We start from the raw sequence: 25,559 nt of genomic DNA, 5'->3' as shown, positions 1-25,559 counted from the left end.
AGCCCCTGACTGCTTGTTCCCCTGAAGGTGGAGCGAATCAAGGAGCGTGTGGAGGAAAAAGAGGGAATCCCCCCACAGCAACAACGACTCATCTACAGTGGCAAACAGATGTAAGTTTGGATAGTGAGGGCTGGACACGTGTTGAAGGTAGATGAGACCTGTCTCCAGTTTTGATGCAGTAGGACCATTTGACAACTTGATGACTCCTGTGAACCCATTTACAGAGTAAGGTTTTTAATCATGAAATGCAAAAATTATAAAGGAAACAAATTATAGTACTGAACTATAGTTATCAAAATATAAAAACTGTGATACAGCAAATATATGTGGTTTATTAATGCAGTAACCCATATTTAATGGGGGATTGTAATCCATGATTTCAGAAATGTGTATGAACTGTTGAATGAAAAACTAATTTACTCTGTAAATTTTTACTCAAATCATAATAAAAAGTAAAAAAGAAAAAAATGGAGATTTTCATGGTTGGCTTAATGAGCCATTAATATTGAAATAATTTTCCAGGATACTTGTAACACAATATAATACTATCTAGATCTATTGGTAACCGTTTCTCCCTGCTCCTACTATTATAATTGTTTGCTCATGTTCAAAATTAAAAGAAATACTGTAATTGAGATAGGGGTTAGTAAAAATAGATGTCATTTCTCTTCAAGTTCACAGACCTTCAGAGAGATCTGACTCTTGAGATAAAAAAACCTCTGTTCTATATGATAATTCTAACGGGTTTTTGTTTGTTTGTTTGTTTGTTTTGTCCCCACTCCACCCCAGGAATGATGAGAAGACAGCAGCTGATTACAAGATCCTAGGTGGTTCAGTCCTCCACCTTGTACTGGCTCTGAGAGGAGGAGGGGGCCGCAGGCAGTGATGGATCCTCCCTCCATTTTACTTTACTCTGTCAATTATAATGAGGCATCATATAGCCTCTCCTCTGGGAGCCCAGAGCCACTGCCCCCTCCCCTGGATGCCCAGTCTTGTGTGTCTACTGGTGAGAGACTAAGAGGACCCCAGGATGCAATGTGCCTAGCCCAAAAGGCTCTTGCTAACTGATGGGTTTTAGTTGCTGTCCTGTGTGCTCCCCTCCAATGGCTATGTCCCTGGTTGTCAATAAAGTACTTCTTGATCTCCTGTAATCTTTCTTAAATTGCACAAATATAACATAAAAATGGATCCAGTGTTTGCCCCTTTGTATCAGACTGAAGGAATACGACAGTAGGAGATATAGTGCTCTTAAAGTGATTATCACGCACTAGAAAAGCCTAACTCAGTCATATGTTAAAACTAGTGTTTGAGTCAATTAGCATTTCTAACTTCGTGTTAAATGACTTGGTAGTCATTTAGTGTTAGTAGCTGAAAACTTGCCATAGTGGGAAAAATTTAAAAGTACTTAACAGTAATTGCTAACTACTACAAATCAGTCCCTACCTCAGGTAACAGTTGTTACAGAGATATGTTACTCTGTAACATTAAGTCAGGATGGACCCTTAGCTGACCCTCTAGCAAGTTTTCAGAGGCAGTGAATTACCTAGAGGGTTACCCATCTTTCTTCTGCGAAGCAACTGGTAGATAATGACCTTCATGCCTTAGGGTAGGCAGCAAAACTACCACTAGGCTCCCAGAGCTTCATGATACAATTGTTAGCAACCAGGAAACTTCATTTTCTCCTGTGGTGGCTCTTCTGAACAGCTGGCCATGGTTAGAGAAAGGTCTAAGAGGTTTTCAGACACTACATTCTTTACTCTTGAGAGTAAAGAATTATTTGGCTCCCCAAATAACCAGAGGGTGATAGTGATCAAAGTTGAGTGAGAAGTGACTGACTGCATTAGATTACTTTGATGTCAGGGTCAACAGACAAGGGATGGGGACACATCTAGGCTAAGAGAAAAGATGACTGCCAAGGACTAAGCACATTCATGTCTACCATGCCTCTTCCATCCATTTAATAGGGGGGGGGGATATGCCAAGGCTTGGGTCATGTGTCCCTTATTGATACACTTGCTCTTTAAAGAGATCGTTTAAGAGAGCTCTGGTCTAGTGGGGGGAAGCTGCCCTGCAATCCCAAAGGCATGCGGTTTGAATCCACCAGCTCGCGAAGGCAGTGTAATCTTCCGTATCAGTTGAATCCTATTCGACGGTATACACACACAAAAAGAGATTGCGGCAGATTTTCCTTTGTAATATGTTTGATTTCTTGACAGCTGCTTCCATGTGCATTGATTTTGGATCTAAGTAAAACGAAATCCTTGACAGCCACAATCTTTTTCTGTGTATCGATATTTATTGGCCCACTTGTGAAGATTTTTATTTTCTTTACATATAATCCATACTGAAGGCTTAAGTATTTAAAATTCTTTAGTAAGTGCTTCAGGTCTTTTGCAAGAAAGGTGGTGTCATATTGCCCATCTTACTGGTAGGTAGTTTCTTGGGTACTTTGCCGCGGTCTCTTCCCTCCTCCAGGGTTGGGAGGCGCTCTTTGCACTGTCTTCAGGCCGACGGTCCAGCGGCGCTCTAGATGCCTTTTCTCTATGGGCGGGCGGGCGGCCATTTACCCCCCCCACCACCACCACCGCCACCACCACGGCTGCTTTACCCTGCTCTAACACCGGAGAAAGTTCCGCCTCTGCTCGCGTACTTGTAGTGGCTGGCGATCATGACTGGGCTCCCCAAGCTAGCTGTGTTTGACCTAGGTGAGAGTCGTGTGGAGAGATTTTCGTAGGGGGCGCCCCTTTAAACCGTACCTCTAACCGTACATCCTAAACCCTTCAAAGGCTGAATCTCCCCCATCCCGTCTCTCACAGATTACACGCTCTGGCCTTTCTGGGTCGATACGCATGTTGACCCTCCATTCAATCGGAGCAGGTGAGGCGGGGCTAGGGAGGACAGGGTCAAGAGGAACCCAGCCAAAGCTGAGCACAGTGTCGCCCCCTGCAGTGATGGAACTGTCCGAGATAGCCGGGGTCAAACCATAAGACTGTACCCAGATGTCCCCGAGATTCTGGAACGACTCAAGGGCCTGGGGATTCCCACCGCAGCCGCTTCCCGGTAAGGAGAACAACAGGACAAAAACCTGTCAATATAGTGCTGAGAGATGCACGCTAAGAAAGTCTTGTGTAACCCCTAGCTGCAGAATTTTAGGAGGTGCACATTTTCAAGTATTGAATATTGTCTTTGTGCTTGCTGTGTCAGACTGGAGGGATATGGAATTGGTAAGAGTGGAAGTTGTCTATTTGTTCATGTTGCATGTTGGAAAAATAGCAATTTCATTTTCTGAAGTTGTATTTTATTTGCATAACTCTCCTGATGCCATTTATTGCATCTTTTGGCAGGACAGGTGAGATTGAAGGGGCCAACCAGCTGCTGAAGCTCTTTGACCTAGTCAAATATTTTGTTCATCTGGAAATCTATCCGGGCAGCAAGGTTACACACTTTCAGAGGTATGCAGCGATAGGGCAGGAGCAGAGGGAAAAGAGAGAGGATGGGGAAACCAGGATGTCAGCTTGATTACCCCTGCCTTGTATTACACAGGCTGCAGCAGAAGACCGGCATTCCTTTCTCTCAGATGATCTTCTTTGATGATGAGAAGCGTAATATTGTGGATGTCAGCAAACTGGGTACTGATTGGGACAGCCATTTAGGAAAGAAGGAGAAAGGTTCCTTAGGAGGGGTTAGGTACATGAGTGTATGGTGGTTAGTCTGCATAACAGCTGATACCTGCACAAAGTCAGAAAAATAATGGAAAGCCGTGAAGGCCTGGTAAAATGTTACTTCTTTTCCTTCTAGGTGTTACCTGTATTCACATCCAGAATGGAATGAATCTTCAAGCTTTAACTCAAGGGTTAGAGACGTTTGCAAAGTCCCAGGTTGGACCGTGAAGTCTGATTCTGTAGATGAGTCTCATTTGAGGTTTAAAAACAGGAAGCCATTTTCAAATGTATTTGTAAATTATTAAAGTGTATTTGTGCATGACAGAAAAGACCCTACCCATATTGTGGACTGTTTCTATATTTCTAGAGTATAAATGGAGTTCCTGGCTAGCACAAATAGTTAACCAACTGCTAGCCAAAGGGTTGATAATTCAAACTCACAAAGGTGACTCAGAAAACAAGCCCAGCAAACTGCTTCCAAATATTCATAGCCTTAGAACCCTGTCTTGAGCAGTTTTACTTTGCACACATGAATGAGGTCACCATGAGTTGGAATCGACTCTGTACTAACAAGTCTGTGGACTGGGGTTGGCTGTCCTCAAATGCCAAGACACCAGCACTTAAATTCAATCAGGCCCTGCACCCCACCTCTGCCCACCTTCCCCGGGCTCTGCCAAAGGAAAATAGCACGAGGAACTTTTCCTCAGGCCCCATTACCCCGACTTGCCATTACCCTACACATTCCTTCAAGAGAACAAATACCTGTTAGAACTTAAAATGAAGCAGCCGCTTTAAAGAGTACGGCGATGACTCAGGTCACGTGGTAGAAGTGGCCTTGTTTGCATCTTGATGTCGCCGCAGTTCCCTTAAGAGCGATTGGCTACAGCTGGACGCTTAGCGATGAGGCTCTCCAGGGGCAAGGCGGAAGTGTGAGCGACTTCTCGTGGTGGAGGCGCGAGAGGCGAGAGTCGTGATGAGTGGTTTCGGCCGGCTCTTTGGGAGAGGTGAGAATGGGCTAAGACTAAAGTGCTGGAAGATGAGGGCTGGAGGAGGGAGAGCACACTATGACTGCCACACCGGGGGACGGGGCGCAGTCTCCCTTCATACACACTCCCCACCTCCACGTTAGGGCAGTCTCCAGGGCTGGAAGGAGACGCGAGCTAAGAGCAAAACTTCCAGTGTTTGTCTCGCGGCATGAGTTTCCACCTCTCTCATCTGGTTCTTTCCAAAACGCTGTTGCTGACCGAGTCTGGCACTGTACTGTACATACCAGAGGTGAATAACAATGTCTTGTTGAAACTCAGGTATGGTTGGGAAAAACAAGTACAAAAGAATAGCAGCCCAAAAGTTCCAGGATGCTGCAAACCTTTAACTTGCTCATCTGCTAACAGAAAGAAGTTTGAGGCCACCCAGAGGTGCTAGTTCTGAAACACCAGCCACGAAAACCCCCATGGGGCGCAGTTCTGCTCTGACACAGGGGGTTTAGTTGGAATCTACTCAATGACAACTCATAAGGTACTGGTAGCTCCCCAAATAACAGTAAAACACCAAAGGAGCATAGAAGTAGGAATTGGAGGGCCATTATTCAGAGGCCCTCCCCAAAAGCTAGGAAGATATTTCAAGAAATTGGAATAGTTTGCCCATATAAGGAGGAAGGAGTATGGCATGGTCAAGAGTTCTGACTTCCTAGTGGGTGAATGTATGTGATTGGGTTGGTGTTGGGGTTTTAAAAAAAAAAAAGTTGAGGGAAGAAATAAACAAAGGTCAGACTGTGAAGGACTTTGTCTTGCTTAAAAGTTTTAGATCTTTGCAGAGGTACGTGGTTCAAATCCATTAGATGCTCTGCTGGAGAAGAAGGGGGCAGTCCTCTCCTGTACCAGTCAGATCTGGTTTGACGGTACACGTGAAAAATAATACAATAAAAAAATTTAAAAAATAAAGTTTTAGATCTTTGGAGGGGGAAGGAGAAAAGTGCAAGAATGAATGACTGGAAACCGTAAGTCTGTAAACTTTAGTTAAAATTAATTCTAAAAATAATAGTAATAGAAAAGTTGTAGATCATGTAGGCAGTGTAGTATGTGGGAAGATTTTAAGCAGGTAAAAGGCATTTTATTTGTGGGGGTGGGAGGCAAGTGTATGGAAAAGAACTCATCGTGTTGAAGGTATAAGAGAAAAGTCAATATTAGCTTTCTTTTTGCCTAGTTCCTTGTAGTTAATTGAGTCTCATCCTATCCTTGGATTGTCCTAGAACTTTAAGCATATCTTAGGATAGCAAGTGGGATAGCGATTATAAAGCCAACTATCAATATGGGATCAAATTGGCAACAGCTTGAAAGAGTAGATAGAAAATTTGAGGCAATGAATTTATATTAATGGGGAGGAACAATTCGGAAAAGGAGGATGAAAATTATTGTATAGCTTGGAAAATGTAATCCATGTCACTGAACGCATACGTAGAAGTTGTTGAATTGGTATATATTTTCTGAATAGTGTCAGCAACAAAAAATAAAAAATGACTGAAGCAACTTGAAAGGCATTTTGGAATAGCAAAAAGAATCCTGGAGCCTAGCCTATACTAGGCACTCAGTGATTGGTGACTAGTATTTTTCCTGCATACAATATGGGCTTACTGTATTGGGTTCTTCAGGAAAGAAGGAGAAGGGGCCAACCCCTGAAGAGGCAATACAGAAGCTAAAAGAGACAGAGGCCATACTGATCAAGAAACAGGAGTTTTTGGAGCAGAAGATTCAACAGGAGCTACAGATGGCCAAGAAGCATGGCACCAAGAATAAGCGAGGTAATGAGAGAGGGAGCAAGTGGGGAGGGCCCAGTGGGAACAAGTGCTTCTGGCTCTAATGTTCAGAATGTGGTATGGGTCAGCTGCCCTGCAGGCTTTGCGGAGGAAGAAAAGATTGGAACAGCAGCTGGCACAAACTGATGGGACATTATCCACCCTGGAATTTCAGCGTGAAGCCATTGAGAATGCTACCACCAACACAGAAGTGCTTCGTACCATGGAACTTGCTGCCCAAGGCATGAAGAAGGCCTACCAGGACATGTGGGTACGGGGGAGGAAAAGAGAGGCCACAGACTCTGGGGAAAGTGGCTTGGTATACCACACTTTAAACCTTAAAGCCTCTCAGAATGTGAATTTATAAGTATAGGTGGTTATGATGACTAGACCTCTTCTGTCTTTTTGCTTCCTTGCCAGCTGAGGCTTTCAAAAGAAATAAAAGGTTATTTCTCTGATTCTTAAAAATCCTTTTGGGAGGGAGTACAACATTCCCTCACCAACATAGGTTACCATATCTCTGGCAGGCATAACTCTTTATAGTTTTCCAAGGTAGTCATGGGCTTAACAGAGACTGAGACTACAGTTAAGACAAGCATCATTCCTATGAGAAAGTCAAAGGTTATTGTCTGATTTCTTGGATCTGTATCTTGTCCTCAGGGACATTGACAAGGTGGATGAACTAATGGCTGATATCACAGAACAACAGGAGATTGCCCAGCAGATCTCAGATGCCATTTCTCGACCTGTGGGCTTTGGAGATGATGTGGATGAGGTGATTGCGGATGAGGGGTCAAAGAATATCAGTGAAAGCCTGAAACCAACCAGAAAAAATGCCAAATAGAGGCCCTTTGACAAAGTGTGGGAGGTAACCTCAGAGGTGGAATTTTTTGGGAAAATCAAATTTCCATCCTCCATCATGAACAATCTTGTCTTCCTATACCTAGAATGAACTTTTGGAGGAACTAGAGGAGCTGGAACAGGAAGAATTGTCTCGAGAGTTGTTACATGTGGGTGACAAGGAGGAAGAACCCCCGGTGGAATTGCCCAGCGTTCCTTCTACACATCTGCCTGCAGGGCCAGGTACCCAGGGTTGTTCTGTAGTCTTGGAGGACTTGAGGATGGGAAAAATAGGGAAAAAGATTGTCCCTGATCTATCCTGCCAGAGAAATCAGACAGAGAAGTTTGCTTCTATATTTGTGCAGGTTGACTTTATCTAAGGATCTAACTGAAAGAGAAAGGAAGTCTCAGTACGGAATGCTTCACTTAACATGCTATTTATGCTGCAAATGCCAAGAGAAGGATGGGCTTTTTTCTCCAATTTGCATAAAAATACTATGAGAATTAGAAGCAACATACCTTTAGGTTCTTTGCTGGGCAGAAGTAATTTAGCAGGCTGAGTAGTAGTATAGCATGACATGGTTGGGAGTTTGCTAAGGTCTTAACAGTTTCCCTTTCTTTCTCTGGGTGTCTTTGTCTCCAAAACAGATGAAGATGAAGCAGCACTAAAGCAGTTGACAGAATGGGTGTCCTGAGGAGCCTGGTCTTGCCTTCCTAACACCACCTCACTGGTCTCTTTTCCTTAAGTGCCAAGTGCTGAGCTGAAGAAGCCTTGTTAAGAGGTCTTACCTTTTTTAGGAGCTGGTGCAATCTTTCTTGAGGAAGGGGTCTGCTGCCTTCCCTTCCCTGACTCAACTCTGAAGAAGGTTCTTGGTGTGGGATGAGCCCTTGGGCTGCATTCTCTTTGGTAGCAGTTACCAAGTGCCTTTGTTTCCAATAAAACCGGGCAGATAGAACCATATTGTCTATACTGCCTTGTTGACACCTAAAACATCTGTAGTCCTTGCATCCTTGTTTCAAAAAATTAATAATAATGGGAATAATGAAGGGGATTAGAACATTGAACAAATATATAGGCTTTCCCAATTTTTTGTATTATCATTCATTTACACACTTTTCTTCTTCCCCTTCTCCCCTAATTCCCCTTATAAGACTATTAATTGCCATACACATGGCTTATAATCATCCATTCCTTTCAGAATATCCCTCCTTTCACTAATCCAATTTCTTAATCTGCTTAGTTCTAGTCAGACACTATTTCATCTTTAAAATTAGTTTGTCTTAGAGTTGCCTAGGGCTTGAATCAAGAATGTATCACCTGTTATTTCTCTTAGAACCATGTGGGTCCTTCTGTGAATCTTATTTTCATCTCTTTCTCCTAGTCATGCTTCTACCAGCACAGCTCATGATTTATCATGTTTTCTTTTTGAAAAACACGTTAGAAATGGAAAGTACAGGAATAGAAGAAGTAGTGAGGAACTTTCTAGAATTCACAGTTAATAGCTTTCACCCCTGGAAGACTTGGTTTGAACTCTACCTTTTCTTTGCCTGGGAGAGTGTCTGGGGCCCTAACTTATTGGGATTGTTTCAGCAATGTTTGCATTTGGAGGGAGACAGAACCAAGGTACTTCATGCAGGGGATGGGAGACCCATTCCTTTGGACTATATACAGGCAAACTTGTGGTCAAAGCAGCTAAGGCCTTTGCTTTAATTCTAATGCTTCAACCTTTAAATTACTTAGAAACATAAAATAATGAGCGATTGCTTAGCCAGAATAACGAAACTTCCCAAAAATAGTGGTTAATTCTGAGTACATGATCTTTCCCCACATGAGCCACATTGTAAACTACAATGTCAGTTATAAAGATGCCAAGATTAGTGGTTATGAGCAGAAATTCATCTCTTAACCCTCAACAGAGTTCCTTTTCCTTACTAAGCTTCTAAGGAAAGAATGTCATTGACTCTAACTGATGAAACTAGATTTATTTTTCTTAACATTTTAGGCCCAGACACTTCTGCTCTGTTCCTCTCATCCCTTTCCCTCAGCCATTCTCAGGTCTTGATTTCCAAAGACTGGTGGACAGCAGTGGTGCTGGGAGGCTGGCACATGGTCTCAAGCAACTTGATCTCATGGGTGGGTTGCTCAGGCTGGAACTTGACTACCCATGGATCTTTGACAATGTCCAGAATGGTGGCACGCTTGTTAGCTTGACGCAGCATCTGGTGGATCAGGTTCTAGGGCAGGGAGAGAGAAGTCTTGGCTGAGCTCGCCCCCCATTGTGCCACACAGGCAATGAACAGCTGGACCTAAGAAAGAAGCAGGATAGCCCATCACACCACTCTGATAAAAGGGGACATGGCCCTGATTTCATTCTAGAAAATAGATAGGGGCTGGAACCTGCTATCATTCACATTTAAGATTTAGAGATCAATGATTGGCCCTGTAAGCCCTCCCCACTATTATAGGCAAGGGCTACAGTAAACAGTCTTAAGCAAGAGCCTTCTCCTGGGTGGTACAACCTTGGTTGCATATTCACCCCTCCCTGTAGGTCATATGTGAGGCCTCAGCCCTCCTGGGGGAGCCAGCACCTTGCATTCCTGGGAGATGGTCTGGTTAGATGGGAAAACGACTTTCTTCTGAGTCTCTTTCAGCAGTTTCTTGAGATTTGTGTCATCAAAGGGCAGACGAGCAACGACTAGGGTGTAGAGGATGACGCCCATGCTCCAGGTGTCCGACAGGAAAGGGTTGTAGGGCAAGCCTAGCAAGATCTCAGGGCAGGCATAAGCAAAACTGCCACAGTAGGTCTGGCTGAGGTGGGTAAAGCAGTTCATGTGGCTAAAAGAAGGGCTACTACGCACAGGCAGATTAGGAATCACCATCTTGGAGAAGCCAAAGTCTGATATCTTCACATTCTCCCGCTTGTCCAGCAACAGGTTCTCCAACTTTAAATCCCTACCAGCAGCAGAAAGGCTGGGCATCAGGCTGGGGAGAGGGCTTAGTATTAGACCCGGAGCTGAAGGGTCCGATGTTAAAAATGAGGAAAGGCAAATGGGTTAGAAATGGGGAAATCATTATGAGGATACAAAGCAAAAGGAAAGACTGCTGGAGTTGTAAGCAGATCTCAAAGGAGAAAAGAGAGAATGGTCCCCGAGAACCACTGAGCATGCACTATTGTATTTCATACAGGGTTCTATAACCAGTTGGTACTTCACTGGATAACTAAAATAGAGTGGATGAATGGGCCTTCATACTGAGGAAGATTAAAAGTGGGCAGAGGGAGGAAGAGGCCAGAAGATGAAGGATGTAAGTAAAACCCATTTGAGAGCCCAAAGGCCCCAGATCTAGTAGCAGCACCCTCACCGATGCACAATGCCTTTGCTGTGCAGATAAGCGATGCCCAGGGTCAGCTGGGAGAACCATTTGCCTGCAAGGGGCTCAGAGCAGGCTCCATAGTGCTGGATCCACTCAAGGACATCACCGCCCTGAGCCAGCTCCAGAACGATGTACACTCGAGATGTGGTCTCGATGGCCTGATAGAAGTTGATGAGGTTCTTGTGCCGCAGGACCTTCATTACCTGGTCCAGGAAAAGGGATCCATCAATCCTTGGGAGAAATCTGGCTACCCCCTCATCTCTTCTACCCTCTCATTTCTACTCAAAACATTGGAAGATAATTTTTGTGAACCCAAAAGGGTTGGTTGTTAGACGGTGCCTACTGGCCCGTAGTCAAACTCTTATGTTCTCTAATTTACTATTTGAGTGGCTGGAGTTAAGTAGATAAAAGGGAATGCAGTTCAATTTGATACAAGGAATATTCTAGCTCCTTGCTTAATGAGACAGTTCTGGTTTTTGAGAATTTTTTACCCCAACCTCTCAGACTGAAAGAAGTCTAAGGCAGCCTGGTACCAAGCTCCAGTTCCCTTTTACAGCCCCCTTTCTGACCTGTATCTCACGGGGAAGGAACTTGTTAAGATAGTCTTCAGAGGCCTTCTTCTTTGAAATTATTTTGACAGCCACCATGACCTTCTGCTTCGTGTAGTAAGCATCATACACCATCCCATAGGATCCATTGCCAATGACCTTGCCCACCTCATATCCATACTCCTCCATGACAGAGCGATAGGCTGGGGTGGGTGGTGGTCCCTCAAGAATGTTTCTCTTTTCCATGTTTTTGGACTTGCTGAGAAGAGGGAGCTTTGCCACCTCAAAGCCTTTTGACTTCTTAGAGCCCAACACCTTGGGCTGCAGAGTGTTAGGCCCTGAAGTGAAGCAAAATTTCTGAATGCCTGCGTCACTTAAGTCTGGAATACTGGGCTAAGATCTCCACTAAGAACTGGAGAAAGAAAGTTCTCTTTTTTTCCACCACTGTTCTGTTTCCTCTTTCTGGTTACAGAATTCTCCAAGGACCGACATTCCATATACATCACAATTCACCTTCTATTCATTCTTGGTAACATAGTTGGAGAATGAAGTTCAATTTGGAATATATTAATTTGGAGGGACCTTGCACCATCTAGTAAAACTTCTCCCAAAGATCAAGACCTTTCATGCATTCCTGTTTTGTTGAATACCTACAATGGTTTGAATGAGCTTGAGGCAGAGGTCATGGGGATGATGTTTTGGGTTGTTCATAGGGTTGCTGTGAGTCCTAGTCAATTCAACAGCACCTAACAACTGTGTGCCAGGTAGTGTGTGCTGCACTAGGATAACATAACCTATCAGGCCAATGGAGGACCTGTGTTCCTAGTGCTTATACTTCTGCATGAGAAACAAGACATTGAAGTGTAAGTTAAAGAAAATTTCCAAGTCTGTTGGAAGTGTGTTCTAAGGATTCTAACCTTGTAATGCATTCATTCTATCTTGGCTTCCTTGACCCTGAATTCTCTAGTTTTCTTCCCATCCCTGTGGCCATATTCACTGAAAGTTTATCTTCCATCATCTATTTCTTGATAATATCCCCAAGGGTGCTATCACAGGCCTTCTACTCTCCGAACTCCAAATCCTCTTTTAAGAATCTCACCTGTGCGAGGCCTTCAACTACTACATTCAAGCTATTTCCAATCACCATCTCTGTCCAAGATCCAGCATCTAAAGGTCATGGAACATCACATAAACATCTTTCTCCTAGGCACTTAAACATACCCTATCCAAAATGGAACTACTTATTTTATTCTACCAGACATCTCTTTTCCAGAAATTCTTTAATTATCCTTTATTTAGATATTGGAGGGTAGCTGCTCCCCTCACCCCACTACACACGCACACATTGCCATCCTGTTTTCATAATGCTTTAAGTATTGAGATTCTTTTAGATATAGGGTTATAGGCACTTGAATGGTGACTACAATTGACCCAAGATTCAAATTATTCCTAGTGTTCTGTGGCTTGTTAAATTATTAAGAGTGGATTCTTTCCATGGGCAGCCATGTTCATCTTCAGTTAAAGAAACCAGCCATGATGAGACATGCCTGATAGTCATGCTTACAATTTTGGATTGCAAGGGTTCTTAGTTTTCCATCTGACTTTTAAAGGAAGATAACAACCTTGCCTGCCAAACTGAGGAGGACCTGTGGCATTTGCTGCAAAAAGTCAAGGACTACAGCCTTCAATTTGGATTGAAGCTCAACATCAAGAAAACAAAGATTCTTACCACTGGACCAATTGGCAGCATCATGATAGATGGTAAAGAGACTGAGATTGTTTGGGGTGTTGGGTTTTTTTTTTCATTTTTATTTTATTATTTGTGTGTGTGTGTGTGTGCACCATCAAATAGGATCTGACTAGTACAGGAGATTGTCCCTCCTTCTCCAGCAGAGTATCAGGTGGATTCAAACTGCACACCTCTGGGATTACAGTGCAACTTCTTGCTAGTAGGCCACCAGAGCTCCCCAAGACTCAGATTGATACCAGCTTCAGATTGCTTTTCTCCACAATCAACACTCTTGGTACCAGCAGCCAGAAAATCAGAAGATGAATTGCATTGGGAAAGTCTGCTGTCAGGAACCTCTCCAGAGTACTAAAGAGTGACAGTGTCAGTTCTGGAGACTCAGGTGCACATGATACAGGCCATGGTCTTCATAATTACTTGCTATGCATCAGAAAGCTAGGGAGGACAGAAGGATAATGATGTTTTTGAGCTGTGGTGCTGGAGAAGAGTATTGAATATACCATGGACTGCTAGGAGAAAAAAACAAGTTTGTCCTGGAGAGGGTGAGACCAGGCTGCTCCTTGAAGGATTCCAAAGCTCCATGTGACATACTTTGGACATGTTAGAGAGGGACATCATACTTTGGACATGTTAGAGAGGGACATCATACTTAGGAGGGTGGAGCAACAGCACAAGAGAAAAAGACCCTGGATGAGATAGATTGGCTCAGTGACTGGGGTAATGGAGGTAGGTGTGTCAGAGTCGATGAGATTGGTGCAGGATAGAGTAGGGTTCAGAACATAGTACATAGGGTCACTATGAGTCACAAGTGACTTGATGGCACTTAACAATTTGAAATCAATGCTTTCCTTCAGTTTCATCATTTTTATATCTTAAATCTATTACTTTTGATATCTGATAACATCATCATCTACCTCATTCTTTATCAAGAAGGGATTGCACTTTTGGCTTGGTAATTATTAAATTTAGCCCTTCATTTGAGATGTGGCATCACCTTTCCTGTTCTAAACATAAGACTACCAACTTTTTTTGGCATGATAACAGTTCCAATCTCCATACCAAACCAGCCTCCTCAAAATTGTTTTTCTAGCCGAACAGCTCTTTTTATTCCAACTTCACTCGTGATATGAAAGGACCATAAAGTCTGTGATAGATTTGTAAGAAGTTAAATTTAGGCGAGGTGAATTTTTGCATCTGTTTTAACAATTGAGGTTTAGCATATATTGTCCTTTTTACCCTTAAAGCCAAGTAATTGGCAGCTGTGAAATCATTAATGTAAATTATCAATAATAAATTATAATAAAATAACTGTAGGACTGTCAACAATCTTAAAATTTTGACCTAAATGGATATTTAACATTGTTATGCTGTAGCACTAGGGACATAATAGTCAATGCTAGATGGATCTTAGCCAAAAGCAGAGCATGCCAGAGGAATGTCTGTGTTTCATTGACCATGCAAAGGCATTAGACTGTATGTATCACAACAGTAGCTAACCTTGAGAAGAACACTTGATTGTGCTCACGCGAAGCCTATACTTGGACCAGGAAGCAGTAGAAACAGCAGTAGAGCAGGGAAACATCATATGGTTCTGTTACTAGGAAAGGTGTATTTCAAGGATGCATCTTATCTGCATACATTTTCAATCTATATGCAGAACAGATCATTCAGGAGGCTGGATTTTATGAGGAATGTGACATCAGGATTGGAGGAAGACTCATCAACAACCTGCGTTATGCAGATGACACAACCCTGCTTACTGAAACTGAGGAGGACATGAGGCATATGCTGCAAAAGGTCAAGGACTGTAGTCAATATGAATTAAAGCTCAACACCAAGAAAACAAAAAAAAAATCTCACTACTGAGCCAATTAGCAGCTTCATGATAGATAGAGAAGAGATTGAGACTATTAACTTCAGGTTGCTTAGTTCTACAGTCAACACTCTTGGTACCAGCAGTCATAAAATCAAAAGATGAATTGTGTTAGGAAAGTCTACTGTTATGGACTTCTCCGGAGTACTGAAGAACAATGATGTCAGTTAAGAGGCTAAGGTGCGCACGATACAGGACATCGACTTCACAATTACTTTCCATGTGTCAGAGAGCTGGAAAATGACTAGGGATGATAGAAGAAGAATCAATACCTTTGAGTTGTAGTGTTGGAGAAGAGTGTTGAACATATAATGGACTGCCAGAAGAACAAACAAGTCAGTCCTGGGGAAGGTGAAACCAAGCTGCTCCCTAGAGGCAAGACATTATTATTATTTATTATTATTATTATTATTATTAATTATTTGTGCATGTACCATCAAATTGGATCTGACTGGTCCAGGAAGAGATTGTCCCTCCTTCTTCAGCAGAGCATCTGGTGGTTTCAAACTGTGCACTTCTGGGATTGGAGTGCAGCTTCTTGCCACTAGGCCACCAGAGCTCCCTGAGGCAAGGCTTTTGAAGCTCCATCACACATACTTTGGGCACATGTCCAGGAGGGACCATCTTTGGAGAAGGACATCATTCTTGGAATGGTGGAGGGGACAGGACAGGAGAGGAAGACCCTGGATGAGATGGATTAACTCAGTGAATGGGGTAATGGGGGTGAGTGTGTCAGAGACATTGAGGTTGGCACAGGATAGAGAAGGGTTCACAGCTGTTGTACAGAGGGTCGCTAAGAGTCACAGGTGACTTGATGGCACATAACAGCAACAACAAACGATTCTTAAAAAAATAGATTTTTTTTTAAAAAAAAAGCACAACCACCACCAGATTTACCAACTTCTCCAATAAGACAAGGTTTTAGAGTAAATCTGTAAATGTGGGCTATAATTGTTACTGTACAAATGTTCATATTCTATTAAACATGCTTGTCTGTTACACTTCATGTGTAAAGAGCTGGGTTTGGTATTACCCAGATGCACTGTCATCAATTCTAACACAGCAACTCTACAGGACAGAATGAACTGCCCTCTTATAAATATGGAGGCCACATCTTCCTTCCATATAGCACCTGCCACACCAATTTAGGCACCACATCACCACTGTACCACTTTAACCACCACCAGGGCTTTTATTGAAAAGAATATATCTTGAACTCATGTATTCTCCAGAACTAGAACTTTGTTGGAGAAGGAAAAAAGTCACAAAGTGAAATTATCAAAGTTTTCTTGTCAACATTTTTTGTGTTCCTTGAAAATCAGAATAAGTTTAAAAAACAAACCACCAAAGGGAGCCTAAGAAGAGCAATACATATTGACTTGGTGAAGAGAAATGCTGGCGAGATTGTCCTAGATGAGGCCGAGTATCTCTGGATTTCGTTTGTTTTCAGAAAACAGCAATGAAAATGAATAGCTTTTTTAACCATTCCTAAAAGGTGAAGCATCTTTAATAACTCTTCCATTTGTTCAAGATGAGCTTAAAAACAAGTCTTTTCTGTACAAATAATACCCATGAAGGACACATCTAATGGCCCTGTAACCTGAATCAAACCAGAGAGAAACTCCTACAGAAAAATGCTGTCCTGGAAAAAGAGAAATACATAATCCACCAGCCTTTCTTTGGTGTGCACTAAAAATTGCAAAAATTAGAATCATATAAGGAAATTTGAAAATTCCTTTTCTGTATGCAACCATTTTTTTCATATGTAATAAAAATACTGAGAGCAAAAAACCCATTTGTTGTCTGACAGGATGTTTAGGGAATGATTCCTGCCACTAGAGGGTTTAGGGCTGTTGTACATAGGGTCGCTATGAGTTGCAGGCAACTTGACAGCACATAACAACATGTTGTTGTTGTTGTTATGTGCCGTCAAGTTGCTTGCGACTCATAGCGACCCTATGTACAACAGCCCTAAACTCCGCTCTGTCCTGTGCCAATCTCACTGTACACTTCCAAATCTCCTGATGGTTCCAAGGGTGCTGATACTTGATCTAAGTAAGATTAAAATCATTGATAATTTCAATCTTATCTCCATCTGTCATATTGGCTCAGTGGTGAGAATTTTCCATTTTTTTGACAATATAACTCATATTGAAAGCTGCAGTGCTTGATTTGCTCCAACAAGTGCAAGTCCTCTTCACTTGCAGCAAGCAAGGCTGTGTTATCTGCATAACACACCTTGTTGAGGAGTCTTCCTCTAATCCTGATGCCACACTCTTCTTCATATAGTCCAGCTTTTCTAATGATTTGCTCAGTATACAGACTGAATAGGTATGAAGAAAGGAGAGAGTCCTGACACACTTTCTCAATTTTTTTTTTAAATAAGTGATCCATTTAATAAAACATAGAATCCGGAACTCTAGCTTTTGGTCATCTAGGATAACAGGACACTCCGCTGTGTGGGGTGAGGCTGCAGCTGCACAGGCAGGCACCCCTGTGAGTAGTATGTGCCCCAAGGCTAGAAATGGGTGGCTTCACTGAGACAGTGCAGATCCTCTGAGGCTCAGGACTGATACGGAAGGGCCACCCCATGTTCTGTGCAGGAGTCACCCCTCCACACAGTGACCAGGAGTCTGCTGCACTTCAGGCACAGTCCACAGAGGACAAAGGGTCTGGTGTGTAGGCCGCTTTTACACTGGGGTGAGGCTAAGGGAAGGGCAGACATGGAAGGGTCCCTGTCCCAGAGAGCAGGGACATAGCCAGACCTGGAGGTCATGGCCACATCCAAGGCAGTTCCCCACCCCACCCACCTGGGTGCAGGACCTGGCAGATGCCCCTCCACATCTCTGCCCTCAACATGGCGACAACACTGCCCTCCCCACCCCCCAGCCCCCACATGCTCTGGACATGGTCCACTTGGCCTAGAAAGCCTGTTCAAGAGCAGATCCTTTGTCCTGCCTGAAAGGGCCCCGCTCAGCTGGGCAGCTGGGAATCCCTGAGTCCGACATGTAAACACAAGAGCCAGCCCTGAGCACGCTGTCCCATGGAACACAGACACCACAAGGCCCACAGGCTGGATTTCCACAGGCCAAGGTGGCTGGAGTCTGCCTGTGTCCTGAACCTGTGTCCTGAGCCCTGCAGACCCAAGGTCTCAGCTTTGGAATCCCATCACAATTCATGTGGTCTCAAGGAAGGAGGACGGGGCCACAGGGCTGGGCACCCAGGTCAGCACACACCTGCCATATTTATGCTCCCACGTTCCTGTACCTCCTGGTCTGGAGGTGCAGATGGGAAGGAGCCCAGAGCTTCTGCCCAGAGACCAGTGATTGGCCCTCAGAGCATCCACACAGCTGCCCACTGGGCAGCATCCCAGGATGACTGGGATCCTGAGGGCCGACACGACCAGCAGGAGTTCCACGGTAAGGCTGAGGACGAGGACCTGCCCACGGTGCGTCCAACCTCCCACAGTCAGGTGGCCTCTGCCCACTGCTAGTCAGGGTCCCTGAGCCCTATGTCAAAGTCCAGATGGGCAGGAGGTGGGCCTCTGTGTTGAACACATAGGTGTCCAGGCTGAGCAGATTTGGGTCATCAGAAAAAAGCAGGTACAGGTATTTCAGTGTCTCCCCCAGAAAGAAGCTCTCCATCTTGTCCCTGAGGTCCGGCTTCTGGGGATCCTGGATGTTGTTGATAGAAGAGTAGCCACCTGTGGGGACCCTTGTGTAGGCATTGAAGCTCTGCAGGATCTCCCAGCCCCAGGCCTGGTATTTGCTGTCCCCGGTGAGGCGGTACAGGTAGAACAGGCTCTCCACTGTCTCTGGCCTCAGCAGGTTGTGCCTGTCTGCTGACTTGACCTCCACGTCCTGGTGGCCCTCCTGGGCGACCATGTTGAAATGGGCGATCTCCGGGCTCAGCCCCGTTTTCATCTGGCGGTTCATCTGGTAGCAGGTTTCCATGAGCTCCTTGGCCAGGACCATGTGCTCAGTGGGTGCCAGGGTCCCGGGCAGGAAGCACATCAGGTAGTCCATCTTGGTGCTGAAGCGGCCATGGGCCAGCTCGCCAATGAAGGTGAGCTTGCTGGGCTCTGAGTGCTGCAGCAAGTGCCTCCTGATGCCCTCGATGGCCTCCATGTAGTCTTCCAAGAGCTGTGTCTCCTTTTTCCCCCCCTGGATCCACTGCTTCAGGAGGTACTCGTAGTAGCTGTCAGCCCTGGCAGCCAGTGTAAACACTCCCAGATGTGTGAAGTGGCCACTGTGGGTGTTAATGAACATGGGGACCAGCCCATCCTTCTTTCCAGACAACAAATGGACACACTGTGTCACCTCCTCCACAACCTCCTTGAACTGCTCATTTCCCATGAGTCGGGACAATTCCAGAAACTCGAGCTGGATGCTGGTCACCTCGGCCACCGTGCTGTCGGAGGTCCAGTGGGGAGGGTGGGCATTGCCAGTGCCAATGTTCACATCAGAGAAAGGGATTTTCGAGGGAGTCTTGAATGCAGGCATCAGACGCTGTCCAAAATCTTTGGCTTTCTCCAGGAAGAGGCTATCTCCCGTCAGGTGGTAGGTGCTCAGCAGCCCCCCCAGGATCCGGATCGTGCTCTCAAACAGGTTGACGTCCCTGTCCTTCTGGAACCACAGCTTACTAGACACCCACCTCCTGGCCTCTTTAAACTCTTGAGTCAGGCCCAGAATCCACATGGTGTGCAGAGCATCAACCAGGGTGAGTCCAAGGCCAAACCACTCGCTGAAGGATCTGGACAGAGGCTTCAAGTCATCACGGCCCCAGCATACTTGTGGTAGCCCTTCCACGCGTGACGGAAGGCATCCACCATGGCCTCCTGCCTTTTGTTTGGGGGCGCTAATGCTCTCTGAGTCCTGGCCTCTGGGGCTGGCCGCTGGGTCTGGACGTCCGCTCTCCTGGACGGGGTCTCCGTACCCTGCTCAGGCTCGATCACGGCTCCTCTCCAGCTAATGACAGTTCTCTGCTGGTGTGGCTCTTCCCCATGGGCATCGCTTGGCTGTCCTCTCCCCTGCTCCACACCATCCTGGGTCCTGGCCTTCTCATCTTTTGCCGGGGCTTTGATCTGCAGTCTGGGTGGTCCCCTTCGCAAGTGCTTCCGAGGCTTCTGCAGGTGGGGCTCTGGGCGGCCCTGGGCAGCACCTGCTGTCTGAGGAGGTGGCAGGACAGGTGGGCTCACTGGTCTCAGCCCAGGAAAGTCTGCTGTCATTGTCTGCTTTTCTGATGGGTGCTCCTTCAGGGCTGTCCAGTGGTCAGCCGTGTTCAGGTAGGACAGGAGGCCGCAGATGAACAGCAGGGCGAAGAAGAGGAGGACGACGCGACAGCTGCTTCCATTTCTGAGCGGGAGAGAGAACAGGGCTGGACCGTCCGAAACGTCACGGCCGCACGGCCCTAACTCCGCGCTGGCCGGGGCCACAGGGCTGGCGGACACCGGCGGGGTTGGAGCCGCCGCGGGCAGCACGGAGGAGGCCAGCGGCCAGCGCTCTCCGTCAGCCCTCCGGCCACGACGCGGAGGCGGACACCGGCCGCTACCGCTGGCAGCAGGGACATGGTGGCTCACGCCCCTCACCCTCCAGCAGGAGCGACTTTCTCAATTTTAAACCATGTCATTTCCTTGCTCTGTTTGGACAACAGCTTCTTGATCCAAGTGTAGGTTTTGTATAAACGTAATTGTTCTGGAATTCCCATTTTTCTTTTTTTTTTTCCTTCCAACTTATTTTTTCTTTTTTTCCCATTTTTCTTAATTGTAGCCATAGTTTGTTATGATCCACACAATCAAATGGCTTTGCACAGTCAATAAACACAAACAGATATTCTTCTGGTATTCTTTGCTTTCAGCCAAGGGCCATATGACATCAGCAATTATACTTCTGGTGCTACAGCCTTTTCTAAATTTAGCCTGAATGTTTGGCAGTTCTCTATCATTGCATTATCAATAAGCATTTTTATGCTCTTCATCAATATTTTGCTTGCATATGACATTGTTATTTATTGTTCACTAAACTCCATATTCTGTTGGCTCATCTTTTTGTAAAATGAACAAATAGAGATCTCTTCTACTCAGTTGGTCAAGTCTTCCAAATTTCCTGGCACAGACTGGTGAGCACTTCCAGAGCTGCATCTGTTTGTTGAAACATGTCAATCTGTATCCCAGACAATCTGGAGTAGTAAACATGGTGGCGATAATAAGATCCTTAAGTAGAGTCTTGCTACAACATTAGAGGCATTATTGTTGTTGTTAAGTGCTGTTGAGTCTCAGGCGACCCTATGAAGGAGAGTCCTCAACGCTTGGGTGTCTCTCATCCTCTCTCCAGGTTCATAGGGTTTCCAGAGGCAAGCTATTACAGAAGTGGATGCAACCCCTCCTTCCCAAATTAGAGGCATAGTCTTTCCAAAACAGCTTTTCAGGCATCTCTTTCTCCTTGTTCTGTGAACATTCAAGTGCCCAACAGACAGTTTGCTGCTGCTACAAAGCCTGCCAGAAAACAACAAAAAGGCCCTAAAGAGAAAACTCCAGAAGAACAAAAAGATGAAATAGAAAAAATAAAGTCTTATCGCTACAAAGAAGGTGAACCTGAAGATATGCCTATTTAAACCACCTACACCCAAGACAAATATATGAAGTGGAAAAAGCTGTTCAGCTACTTAAGAAATTTCAAGTACTGGACTTCACTTCTCCAAAGCAAGGTCTCTCTCTTGATTTGACACTTGATATGTTACTACATAAGAAGAGTGGAGCCATTTGCCAGTGTTCTTAGCCTTCCATACCCATTCACTTCAGAAGTCAATAAAATTGCTGTTTTCACAGGGAATGCATTACAAACTAAAATAGAAGAAAATGGAGCTGCTTTTGCAGGAGGAACTGATCTTATTCAAAAGACTTTGACTGATAAAATTCATGCAGACTTTTATACAGCTGTTCCAGAAATAACGCCTGAGCTTAATCCACTAAAGAAGAAACTAAATAAATTTACTTGAAAATCTATTGGCTGTGACATCCCCAAGATGCTTGAATTATTTAAATATGGACATGAGATTGAAGTTGATAAAGAAAAACAGAACATTCCAAGACTAAAAATAAAATCGCACACTGGATATGTCAAATGATCAGATAGCTGACAATCTGCAAGCTGTTATCAATGATGTTTGTACACACAGATCATCGAATTTGGAACCTTTTGTGGTACGTGCTTTTCTTCATAGTTCAACAAGTGAAGGTTTATTATTAAAGATCAATCCATTGCTGCCTAAAGAAGTAGAAACCAAACAAAGCAACACAGATGCTGCCTGAAAATACTGATTTTGAAATAATTTCCAATATATTAAGAAGTTACACTGAAAATTACAATACTGTGTAAAATTTTCCCATTGGAAAAAAAATCTTAACTTAAAACATAATTTTTTTTTTCTATATCTGAAACTACAAAAAAAAAAAATCTGTATCCCAACAATTTCCGGGGCCTACATATATATTTTTGTTGTACATGTGTTCTGTTGTACGTAGGATTTTCGAAGGCCTGCTATTTCAGAAGTGGATGGCCAATCCTTCTTCCTAGTCTGTCTTAATCTGAATGTTTAGATTTAGAGAAGTATCAGACAGACCAGCATTTTACAGAAAAATGAAAGATATATCCCTTATTATGGAGTTAACCATTAGTACCCGTGTTGTCTCTGTCTTTGACACACGTGTCTTTACTCACTTATTTTCCTGCTCCACCATCCACCAGGATACCCATCCACTTCTACCCACTCTCTTCAACATCTATCTCCCATTGTTCAGCCCTTGATGAGAAACCTATACTTGGATCAAGAGGCAGTTGTCAGAACAGAGCAAGGAAACATTGCATGGTTCAAAATTGGGAAGGGCGTACGCCAGGGATGTGTCCTGTCTTTATACCTTTTCAACCTGATTGTAGAGCAGATTATCTGGGAGGATGGGCTCTATGAGGAGAAATGTGGGTCAAGATTGGTGGAAGATCTATCAACAATCTGCGATATGCAGATGACACAACCCTGCTTGCTGAAACTGAGGAGAACCAGAAGTGCTTGCCGCAGAGGGTCAAGGACTGCAGCCTCCGATATGGATTGAGGTGCAATGTCAAGAAGACAAAGATTCTCACCACTGGTAGCATCAAGATGGATGGTGAAGAGATTGAGATCGTTCACAGTTTTAGTTTGCTTGGCTCCACAGTCAACAGTCTTGGCACCAGCAGCCAGGAAATTAAAAGACGCATTGCCATGGGAAAGTCTGCTGTTAGGGACCTCTCCAAAGTACTGAAGAGCAATGGTCTCTCTGGAAACTAAGGTGTGTCTGATACAGGCCATGGTCTTTGCTATCACTTGTTATGCATCAGAGAATTGGACAATGACCAGGGAGGATAGAAGAAGAATTGACGCCTTTGAGCTGTGGTGCTGGAGAAGAGTATTGAGAGTACCATGGACTGCTAGGAAAACAAACAGGTTCCCTGAGGCTCCGTCTAACATACTTTGAACATGTTGTAAGGAGGGACCAGTCCTTGGAGAGGGACATCAAGCTTGGGAGGGTGGAGGGACGGCGCAGGAGGGGAAGGCCCTCTATGAGGTGGATTGATTCAGTGACTGGGATAATCGGGATGGGAGTGTCAGAGACAGTGCGATTGGCACAGGACAGAGCAGAGTTTAGGGCTGTTGTACATAGGGTCGCTGAGTCGCAGGTGACTCAATGGCACATAACAACAACAACACATATATATTGTTGCTGTTGTTGTTGTTATTCATGCATTCAGTGCAATTTTAGTTTCTCCCTTAATTGCCACTGGTTCTTGATCATATGGTACTTCCTAAAAATAGTTATGTGTTATACAATTCTTTTTGATATGGTGCCTGGTAATTGTATTCCTCCACTTTTTTTATTATTACATCGGATGGGTGCCTATGTTGTAACAAGGTTTAAAGGGTGGCAAGTGTCATACCGAAGCATGAACATCCAATCATCATGCTTATGAACTGGTAAAGGATTTTCTCTATCTTCTTTTGATGCTTCCTGCATCATTCAAGATTTTTTCCCCCCATAGTATACTTAAGTATTGCAACTCAGGGTCTGAATTTATTTTTCTGTTTAGCTTGAGAAATGTTCAATGAATTCTACCTTATTTTCTAACTCCAGTTCTTTATACATTTCATTACAGTACTATAAACCTCAAAGTGCTTTTTGAAATCTTTTATTCATTTCTTCCTTTTGACTTCCAAAGATTCTCACCACTGGGCCAATTTATAGCATCAGTATGGATGGCGAAGAGATTGAGATAGTTAACAGTTTTACTTGGTTCCACAGTCAACACTCTTGGTAACAGCAGCCAAGAAATCAGGAGACGAATTGCACTGGGAAAGTCAGCTGTGAAGGACCTCTCAAGAGTACTGAAGTGCAACAACGTCAGGCTGGAGACTAAGGTGTGCCTGATCCATCCAGGCTATAGTCTTCACAGTTACCTGCTATGCATCAGAGAGTTGGACAGTGAATAGGGATGACAGAAAGAGAATTGGTGCCTTTGAGCTGTAGTGCTGGAGGAGTGTTGAATTTACCACGGACTGCTAGGTTTGTCCTGGAGAGGATGAAGCCAGGCTGCTCCTTAAGTCAAGGATTCTGAAGCTTCATCTGACATAATTTGGGCATGTTGCAAGGAGGAACTGGTCCTTGGAGAGGGACATCATGTTTGGGAGAGTGGAGGGACGGGGCAGGAGAGGAAGACCCTTGATGAGATGGATCCATTCTGTGAGTGGAATGGTGGGAATGAGTGTGTTTGAGACGGTGAGGTTGGCACAGGATAGAACGGCATTTAGGGTTCTGTACATAGGGTCTCTATGAGTCGCAAGCAACTCGATGGCACATAACAACAACAGTGCAATTTTCAGAGTCTCTGACAGCCATTTTATCTTTTCTTTCTCCCCTGTGTAATGATCTTTTGCTTTCTTCTTAGGTGATATCCTTGACGTCATCCCACAATTCAGCTAGTTTTCTATCATAAGTATTCAATGTCTCAAACTTATCCTTAAGATGATTTTTAAATTCAGGTGGAATACATTCAACTTCCTATTTCAGTTCTTGTGGACTTCCTTTTTTTTGGCATAGAAGTAATTTTATTCTGAAAAGTAGAATTTCTTTTAAAAAAATTATATTATTAATTTCAGTAAAAATTTACAGATAATTTGGATTTCCATTCATTCATTGTTGCATGGACTTCATTTTCTTAAGTTTTAACTTGCACATTAGTTCACCTGGCCTGATTTTGGTTGCTGTTATTAAGCTTCTCCAACAATTCTTTCCACAGATGTAGTCAATCTCATTCCTGTGCAGTTTATCACATGAGATCTATGTGATAATTATTGTTGTTGCTTTTCAATAGAGGTTATTTGTTGTTGCAGACCGAGGGTCCCAAATAATAGAATAATTTTATAATTATTAATAAAGAAACAGCCAGGAAAGAGAGCAGAGAGCGTAAAACAGGGAGTCAGCAGTTCTCGACTGAAGACCTCAAGCCATGCTTCTCTGAGTATTTATTTAGAATCATAAGATAAAAAAAAAAGTAAAATCACAAGGAAGTACAAAACAAAGGATAATGGTGAAGTCTTTTACAGATAAGGCCAAGTTCCTCTTTATTTTAATCTCAAGAGGGAGGGATTCAGTGTCACAAGGTGACCTTCAGTTTGTATCAAGCTTCCCTCATTTCC

At 44.1% G+C, this 25,559-nt stretch overlaps 3 protein-coding genes and 2 pseudogenes across 4 annotated transcripts in view; 3 read left to right on the top strand and 2 right to left on the bottom strand.

The window, feature by feature from the left end:
* Nucleotides 1-2,668: 2,668 nt before the first annotated feature.
* On the top strand, nt 2,669-3,890 carry MDP1 (magnesium-dependent phosphatase 1). Its single transcript, XM_006883316.1, has 6 exons — nt 2,669-2,705; nt 2,817-2,877; nt 2,950-3,060; nt 3,345-3,452; nt 3,544-3,629; nt 3,799-3,890. Exons 1-6 carry the CDS (start codon nt 2,669-2,671, stop codon nt 3,888-3,890), a joined length of 495 nt encoding a protein of 164 aa, XP_006883378.1.
* A 723-nt stretch (nt 3,891-4,613) lies between these two features.
* The window catches only part of TM9SF1 (transmembrane 9 superfamily member 1), a 31,893-nt gene continuing 10,947 nt past the window's right edge, over nt 4,614-25,559 (top strand). The window contains exons 1-5 of the mRNA XM_006883181.1: nt 4,614-4,666; nt 6,310-6,459; nt 6,543-6,720; nt 7,114-7,228; nt 7,401-7,536. Of these exons, the coding sequence (XP_006883243.1) occupies nt 4,636-4,666; nt 6,310-6,459; nt 6,543-6,720; nt 7,114-7,228; nt 7,401-7,536 (610 nt within the window). The 5' untranslated portion in view covers nt 4,614-4,635. The remainder of the gene's footprint in view (nt 4,667-6,309; nt 6,460-6,542; nt 6,721-7,113; nt 7,229-7,400; nt 7,537-25,559) is intronic.
* On the bottom strand, nt 9,271-11,460 carry TSSK4 (testis-specific serine kinase 4). Of its 2 annotated transcripts, none has more exons than XM_006883179.1 (4): nt 11,236-11,460; nt 10,655-10,869; nt 9,883-10,276; nt 9,271-9,528 (listed from the first exon to the last, which is right to left on the bottom strand). In XM_006883179.1, the coding sequence occupies exons 1-4, from the start codon at nt 11,458-11,460 to the stop codon at nt 9,346-9,348; spliced, it is 1,017 nt and encodes a 338-aa protein (XP_006883241.1). In that variant the 3' UTR covers nt 9,271-9,345. The 2 variants fall into 2 exon arrangements, with proteins under 2 accessions (XP_006883241.1, XP_006883242.1); XM_006883180.1 differs by having other exon boundaries at nt 9,883-10,246.
* LOC102853949 lies at nt 18,344-20,402 on the bottom strand (annotated as a pseudogene).
* LOC102853537 lies at nt 20,401-22,143 on the top strand (annotated as a pseudogene).

Source organism: Elephantulus edwardii, unplaced genomic scaffold (genome assembly GCF_000299155.1).
Source record: "Elephantulus edwardii isolate Elephantulus edwardi_28Jun2011 unplaced genomic scaffold, EleEdw1.0 scaffold00026, whole genome shotgun sequence".
In the NCBI taxonomy this organism is placed as follows: Eukaryota; Metazoa; Chordata; class Mammalia; order Macroscelidea; family Macroscelididae; genus Elephantulus; species Elephantulus edwardii.
This window is presented reverse-complemented; position numbering and strand designations above follow the sequence as displayed.

What these genes read in the sequence shown, in the direction of transcription:
- MDP1 (XM_006883316.1), top strand. Translation starts at nt 2,669, where the DNA reads ATGACTGGGCTCCCCAAGCTAGCTGTGTTTGACCTAG. An exon ending in AAGGTTACACACTTTCAGAG is followed by an intron (nt 3,453 to 3,543) that starts GTATGCAGCGAT and finishes TGTATTACACAG; the next exon opens with GCTGCAGCAGAAGACCGGCA. An exon ending in TGTGGATGTCAGCAAACTGG is followed by an intron (nt 3,630 to 3,798) that starts GTACTGATTGGG and finishes TTTTCCTTCTAG; the next exon opens with GTGTTACCTGTATTCACATC.
- TSSK4 (XM_006883179.1), bottom strand. Translation starts at nt 11,460, where the DNA reads ATGGAAAAGAGAAACATTCTTGAGGGACCACCACCCACCCCAGCCTAT. An exon ending in AGCAAAGGCATTGTGCATCG is followed by an intron (nt 10,277 to 10,654) that starts GTGAGGGTGCTG and finishes CCCTCTCCCCAG; the next exon opens with CCTGATGCCCAGCCTTTCTG. An exon ending in CCATCTCCCAGGAATGCAAG is followed by an intron (nt 9,529 to 9,882) that starts GTGCTGGCTCCC and finishes TCCCTGCCCTAG; the next exon opens with AACCTGATCCACCAGATGCT.